Below are 6789 nucleotides of genomic sequence, written 5' to 3'. Positions count from 1 at the left end.
CGCCACCCGAACCACGCCCGCTTCGCCACCGCCCACACGGTTTCAAGAGTTCGGAGTCCGTCAACGACGAAGACATCGAGCCAAGGGACATTGAGGACAGCGCTCGTGACGACGATGCTGCCATGGAAGCAAACCTCCAGCCGGCGCCACCGCCTCCTCACCAACCATTTTTCAAGCCGACCAAGCCTGAACCCATCTCGACCACAGCGGTATCTCCAACTCGCAACCTGCTTCATTTCTGATTGTACGTAGAAGGAAACCCGGCCCAGTGCAGACGACGCGGGTGACTTGGCGAAAGGTGTGAAACGACGTGATACGAAGCGGGCGACAGTCGTGCGGCGGTCGCAGAACAGCTCCGAGTCGGTGTCGCTGCTAAAGGACATCGAAGACGCCAAAGAGAAGAACAAGCTGCAAATTCCTCAGCGCTTGGTCGAAAACGAGATATCGCTCGAGTGTATTCACAATGTGTGAAACCCGCTAAGCACGGTCAAACCCACCGATGCGAAGAATCGGATCCACGAACGATGCGATGACTGCAGACGGCGCCATGGGGCATGTGGTCATCCTGTTGGCCACCAGGTTGTCTATGGTTCGGTTGGAATCGGTGGCAATGACGTCGTTTCGACCTCATGCAGGTGAAACACCTTCGCGAGGGACGCAGCAACCGCGTCCTGCACATCTTCCATCTTGATTTGCGGGTGAAAATCCTGAATGCTAGAGACCGCCTTGTCGTGGAGGCCGCACGGCACAATGCGGTCGAAGTCCGACAAATCCGTCGTCACGTTCAGCGCAAACCCGTGCATGGTTATCCACTTGCTTGCGTGGGTACCAACAGCCGCGATCTTGCTTTTGGGAAACGCGTGCCGCGAGTCAGGGACCCACACGCCCGTCAGTCCTTCGACCCGCTCGCCTTGAATGTCAAAGTGGCCGAGGGTTTGAATCACCACCTCTTCGACTTGACGAAGGTACCAGTGCAAGTCCTTCTTGAACGGACCTTGCGTGAGGTTCAAAATTGGGTACACCACGAGTTGCCCAGGTCCATGGTACGTGACTTCGCCACCACGGTCCACCTTGATGAGTTCGAAGTCCGAATTTGGCGCGGTCGTGTCGAACCGCACGTTGTCCATGGACGCGCCACGGCCAAGGGTGTAGACTCGTGGATGCTCAAGCATGAGGCACACGTTCTTGAGAGAGGCATCACGGAACCGCTCCTTGATCAGTCGCTGCTGCCAGTCCCATGCTTGACGGTACGGCACGCGGCCGAGTCGGTGGATCACGCACGACATGGCAATCACGAGGTCCGTCCGGATAGGTAGATATCCGGATACCCATCTCGTCAACATGAACGCCGGCGGTGGGAAGGTGCGGTACGGCGACGTTGACGTGTCTGCATTGGGAGGCGGCGCGGCGCGGAGGAAGCATCGGAACAGTGTTTTCTCAAGCTCAGATGAAGACGAGTCGGTCGAGCGTTCATCATCCATGCTGCATCGAACAACGGGCTCTCTCGATGCTGACTCGGGAGGAAATCGAAGAGGGCTATTCGACGCGGCGCATGAAGACGAACAAGACCTCGAGATGAAGATCAAAGAGCGACAGATGAAAAAGAAGGCACATTGGGACACCCTACAAGCGAAACTCCATGAAGCAATGCAAGCCGTCGACGCACACAAGAACGACGTGGAGGTGTTGACGATGCAGTTGGCAGCGGCACTGGCCAAAGTGGACAAGCGAAATCGACAACTCCACAACGCCAAGTCCCTTGTGCATTCCTTACAGAGCGACCTGGCTCTTCTTCAGGCACAGCTCGAGGAGGAATCGACAGCGCGACGTCGAGACCGGGAGGTAGTGCACTAGGTTCGTTTGATTGACTTTATGCATACGTGCAGGCGTGGGAAGGAGAACGCACTGTGCTTTTGCGAGAAATACAGTCGCTAAAAGCTGCCAAAGCGTCGGCAGCACCTCAACTGTCGCCAACAACGTTGCTGGGGAAAGTGTGGTCGCGGAAAGCCCCGACGAAAGACACGTTCGCAACCTCGCCTCCAGTCGTTCCCGTGGTAACCACACAACGCCCTGCCATGTTCGCGGTGCCAGTGATTCCGTCGGACGAAGAAGAGTCGTCCGATAGCATCCTGGGTCACAGCAGCGACAGCCAAGACGACTTGAGCGAGAACGACGTGTCGGTTGACGAAAGGGACGCGCCAGTTCCACTCTTCGAGGAAGAGGACGTGCCGGCAAACATTCCCATCGGAGTCTCGCGCATGAACTTCTACATGGAAGCCCGAATGAAGAAGGAAGCCGAGAAGCGCGACAAAGAACTCCAGGAGAAGCTGGAGAAGTCAAAGCTGCAGGAGGAATTCGACAACGAATGGGCGGCGTTAGCGCGGGAGACGCAAGAGCTGAAAAGGGCCAAGAAGCTGAAAAAGCCCACCAAAGGCAACACAAGAGTACGTCGACCTCATATTCGTTGTCGACAGCTCACTTGTCGTAGATGACTCGCCAACGACCAGCAAGCTTCAAGCAAGTGCCGGTGGCGTCACAACCACCAGCTGCAACGCCCCCACCACCACCTACTACAGCGCCAACTGGTGTTCCAGTTCAGAAAACTCGCGCGAGCAGCGCCACAGACTCTGCCGACCCGCCTGTCAACACGATTCCCCCGCAGTTGTCGCGCGCCACCATACCTCCCGTGACAACCAGCCCACCGCTACCCCCCGAACCGTCCGAGGCCGACATGGAACTGTACCGCCGTCAGCAAGCGCGACTCCACGAACTGCACGAAACAGGTAGATCAGGCTGTCGACTCTGAGTAGTGTGAGTCATCCCCGCTGTCGCTAGAGCGCGTGAAGCGGGAAAAGGCAGAAGAAGCGGACGCCCTGCGAAGACATTTGCACGCGTCTGTGGCGCAGTGGGCCGTTGGCAAGCCCCTCCTGGGTCTTCTCAACTCGCTCGATCAAATTCCCGAGCTCCAAGGAATCGTCGACTGCGCCGCGATCGTTGCCACCAACGACCCCGACAGCATCAAGAAGGGGTACCGAGCTCTCATTCGAGTCATTCACCCAGACAAGTTGAGGAATGCCTCGATACCGCAACAACTCGTAGCAAACGAAGTCTTTACTGTCGTCACGCAGGCCTTCGACGGCTTCAAGCAGTGGACCACGTAGCTTAATTGGCCAACACGGTGAAACTGCCTGTCAAATCGTAACGATCTCGCACGATGCAGCACAATGCAGGCGTTAGAGGGGCAAGAGCTCTGGCGAGAGCCAAGATTGCAAGCGCCAGACCCGAGTGGATTGTCAGTGGCGCCGTCGCTTGCACATGTGTATTGAACGGCGAGTAGGACGACAGGAGTGATGTTTGCCAGCTCAAGGCGTCCGAGACCGACATGGTATACGACTTGTGCCTGATCAAACCCAGCATTGAACGGCTGGCCCAGGCGGCGAAGAAAGCGCAGCGCACGTCCAAGCACTTGGACAAAGCGAGAGCTGAGCTGCACTATAAGGCGGTAGCTGACAAGCTGGACGCACGGGAGCGGGGACTCGCAGAATTGGAGGCCAAGCTCCGAGCCGAGCTGGCCGAGGCACGCAGACTTACGTATCCAAATGCCGGGCAAAGACCGCTGTCTAGGTCCAGCTGCGAGCACAAGAAACGATGCTCAAACAAGCGCAGCTCAACAAGCTCTACGAAAACATCGAGAAAGATTTGAATCGGAACCTCGTACGACTGACTCGAGGGACGGCGAGACGAGTGATCTTGCGGTCGCCTAGACGAAACAGCGCGAGTTGGAAGCCCTCGAAACGCGCCTGCGTGAACAAGAAGTCCACATCGCCCAGTTGCAGCTCCAAAGTTTGGAATGCGCTAGCGAGAGTGAAGCGAACGCCAAGGTGCGCGTGGATAACGGCATTGAATTCACAGTCCGCGTAGGCGAAGGAGGCACTGAGCCAGCGAGAGCATGAACTCGACATACGGCAAGCGGTGCCGTCCCATGCTGTGCAATCGAATGCAGGGACCCACCAAAGGTTGTGTGCTGCAGGAAATGGTCGTGATGGGCGAGCGACTGGCAATGCAGGAGCTGCATGTAAATCTCGACAGTGCGAGACACCGACTGACTGCGTCTAGTTGGCGACCGTTGAGAGGCAGGTGGACCAGCTCGAACGTGAAGTACAAAGCGAACGAGAGCGGTGGATGCGCCTGCGCGAAGAAGAAGCTGCTGCATGGAGAGCGCAAAAGGAATCTGAAGCGATGGCACTAGAAAAGGTTTTTTGGTCTCTACTTTAAAGCCATATCTGACATTTACAGGCACGAGATGAGCTCCGACAGTTCGAACAAACCCGTCACGACCATGTACTCGCATTACTCATCCTTAGCATGGGAATTCACTCGCTGTGCAGCTGCGACAATTGGAGCTGCACCTTCGAAAGATAGAGCTCGACCAAGCAAAGAGCAAGGAATGCGTCGACATGCAGCTTGTCGCGCTTCAAGCCCAGGAGACATTGCTCCAGGAGCGGCAATCCCAAGTGAATCTGCAATGTCGTTGTGTCTGTTACAGTGGCTCATGCGATTGACGCTTCGTTTTGAGCAGACGAAGACGTGGCAGCACGTGAAGGTCGGCTCATAGCACTTCGTGACGAGTGGGTGGCCGCCCAAGACGACCACACCAAGGCGGCCAACGCATTGCAATTGGAACTCAAAGCTCGAGTACGTTGAGATGAAGGTGAAAGCTTTTGAAGCGCACGCATGACACAGGAGCGGCGGCTGCAAATCTTTGCGTCCGATGCCGAAGCCCAAGTCGAAGTCACAGCCATGAAGCAAAAGGCGTTGGATGTCAAACTCCGCGAATTAGCACTGCGGGAACAAACGTTGGGTGCGAAGCAATGACGATCAGGCGCGCCGATCTTGGGCTCCAGGCCCTCCTCAAGTAGACGAACGAGGCACTATCGAGCCACGCAGTTCCTTTGCATTTACTCCAGTTGCATGCAGTTCACCTGTAACTGACGTGTCGGTTTCACCTCTCGTTCACGGTGGGAATGAGCGCCGCGGCGGCGTTCGCGCCAACGGATAGCAATGCCGCGGATGGCCCAAAGAACGAGCTCGAGAAACTGGAGCAGCTCCTGACCGATGTCGACGACGAGCCCGAGCTGACCAAGGATCAGTACATCGATATCCTCAAGGAGCGCCTGAATCGCCGCAACGTGCTCATCGACGTCATTCGGCGCGCGTATTACCACGACATTATCGTGATCAAAGACGGGTTGCTGGCCAAAGCAGCCGGCGGGACTGACGAACGCGTCAACGCGCTGCCTTCGGTCGACCTCCGCGACACTCTCCCGCTGTTTGCTCCGTCCGAGACGTACCTCCGCGTCCATCCGTGCGAAAAGTGCGGCGGCGTCGTGGAGTTAGTGCATGGAGAGACGAAGGAGCTGAACGAAGCAAGGCAGCAGTGCAACCGGGCGCTCAAAGCGGAGCAGCATACAAAGGGTACGCGAGGTTGACGGGTGTAGCCCCGAATTTGACACTTGGCAGGGATTGTGCACCGGTTACGCGGCGAGTTGAAAGATGCAACGGAGATCTCGGAAGCGCTGAATCAACGCATTCGTGGGCTCATGAAAGAGAACGCATTCACACTGGAACAGCTCCAAGTCGCTCGAAAGGCTGAGCGGGACCAAAAGAGCGCGCTAGCAGAGCTGAAGTCCAAACTCCAGCACGCCACAGCAACGGCTGAAAACGTCGCCAAGCTGACGCATCAAGTAGGCGATTTCTGCCTGCGATGGAACGACGAATCTCGTTTTTGTAGGTAAAGGTTCTCACGCTAGAACTTGAGCAAAGCAACACGCAGCGAGGAATCGCTGAAACCAAGCGCGATGACTTGCAGGACGAGGTCGGGATGAATGGATTCCAATAAGAATGGGTACCTCAAGCTTTGTTTAGTTTGATCAGCTGCACGAATCGTTCACGACGGAGAAGAGGGCTCGCGAGCGTTTTGAAAGCGACGCAGCAACTTTCCACGGCCAGTTGGAAGAAACCAAGTCGGAATGTGCTGTGCTGCTGTCCGAGCTCAACTTGCTCACAGAAAAACACAAAGTTCAGCTGGAAGTAGACGAAATCCTCCAAACCGCCCTTTCCAAAGTGAAAGAGGAATTGGCGCACCATGTCACGCGGTCGGAACAGATCAAGCGACAGCTGGAAGACCAGCTCATGTCGGAGGAGGTGGCTCGTGAAGAAGCCCAAGACAAGTTCGTCGATGAAAAGAAGCGCAATAAGCAGATCCAAAGGGATATGGAAGCAGCCCAGCGGGAGGCCGCCGTGTACCAGGACCAGTACAACGACCTCTTGCTCAAGCGGGACGTCGAGTTGTCCGCAAACCAAGCTGCGTTCGACGCCAAGCTGAACACCGCGGAAGGCGTGCACGATAAACTGGTCATACATTGAGTCCATTGCATGGCTAACATGTTTGGATGACAGAGGGCCCAAGTGGAGATCCTTGGAATGTGGGAAAATGAATGGCTGTCGCAGCTCCGATCTCGTCTGTGCGACCGCGACGACGACGGCGACGAGTCCGACAATGACGAAGACATCGAGCCAAGGGACAATGACGACAGCGCTCGTGACGACGATGCTGCCATGGAAGCAAACCTCCAGCCGGCGCCACCGCCTCCTCACCAACCATTTTTCAAGCCGACCACGCCTGAACCCGTCTCGACCACAGCGGTATCTCCAACTCGCAACCTGCTTCATTTCTGATTGTACGTAGAAGGAAACCCTGCCCAGTGCAGACGACGCGGGTGACTTGGC

At 56.4% G+C, this 6789-nt stretch overlaps 5 protein-coding genes across 5 annotated transcripts in view; 4 read left to right on the top strand and 1 right to left on the bottom strand.

Moving 5' to 3' along the window:
• Positions 1-122: 122 nt before the first annotated feature.
• H310_09775 (hypothetical protein) lies at positions 123-1293 on the top strand (the record flags this gene model as incomplete). Its single annotated transcript, XM_008875934.1, has 2 exons — positions 123-209; positions 253-1293. The coding sequence occupies 2 exons, from the start codon at positions 123-125 to the stop codon at positions 469-471; spliced, it is 306 nt and encodes a 101-aa protein (XP_008874156.1). The 3' UTR covers positions 472-1293.
• H310_09774 (lipoyl(octanoyl) transferase) lies at positions 401-1303 on the bottom strand. The gene has a single exon (XM_008875933.1). The coding sequence runs from the start codon at positions 1284-1286 to the stop codon at positions 585-587; it is 702 nt and encodes a 233-aa protein (XP_008874155.1). The 5' UTR covers positions 1287-1303; the 3' UTR covers positions 401-584.
• Positions 1304-1333: 30 nt separating this feature from the next.
• On the top strand, positions 1334-3196 carry H310_09773 (hypothetical protein). Its single transcript, XM_008875932.1, has 4 exons — positions 1334-1842; positions 1887-2444; positions 2489-2783; positions 2836-3196. Exons 1-4 carry the CDS (start codon positions 1342-1344, stop codon positions 3159-3161), a joined length of 1680 nt encoding a protein of 559 aa, XP_008874154.1. The 5' UTR covers positions 1334-1341; the 3' UTR covers positions 3162-3196.
• A 186-nt stretch (positions 3197-3382) lies between these two features.
• Positions 3383-5006, top strand: H310_09772 (hypothetical protein; the record flags this gene model as incomplete). Its single annotated transcript, XM_008875931.1, has 10 exons — positions 3383-3502; positions 3625-3714; positions 3765-3881; positions 3922-3972; positions 4031-4075; positions 4117-4254; positions 4297-4341; positions 4389-4527; positions 4580-4695; positions 4744-5006. 10 exons carry the CDS (start codon positions 3383-3385, stop codon positions 4873-4875), a joined length of 993 nt encoding a protein of 330 aa, XP_008874153.1. The 3' UTR covers positions 4876-5006.
• An 18-nt stretch (positions 5007-5024) lies between these two features.
• H310_09771 (hypothetical protein) overlaps positions 5025-6789 on the top strand; it is a gene marked incomplete at its 5' end in the record, with an annotated part of 3535 nt that continues 1770 nt past the window's right edge. Inside the window, 5 exons of the mRNA XM_008875930.1 lie at positions 5025-5475; positions 5521-5744; positions 5792-5875; positions 5926-6414; positions 6460-6690. Of these exons, the coding sequence (XP_008874152.1) occupies positions 5025-5475; positions 5521-5744; positions 5792-5875; positions 5926-6414; positions 6460-6690 (1479 nt within the window). The remainder of the gene's footprint in view (positions 5476-5520; positions 5745-5791; positions 5876-5925; positions 6415-6459; positions 6691-6789) is intronic.

The sequence above is a fragment of the Aphanomyces invadans genome (assembly GCF_000520115.1).
Source record: "Aphanomyces invadans strain NJM9701 unplaced genomic scaffold supercont1.23, whole genome shotgun sequence".
NCBI lineage: Eukaryota > Oomycota > Saprolegniomycetes > Saprolegniales > Verrucalvaceae > Aphanomyces > Aphanomyces invadans.
This window is presented reverse-complemented; position numbering and strand designations above follow the sequence as displayed.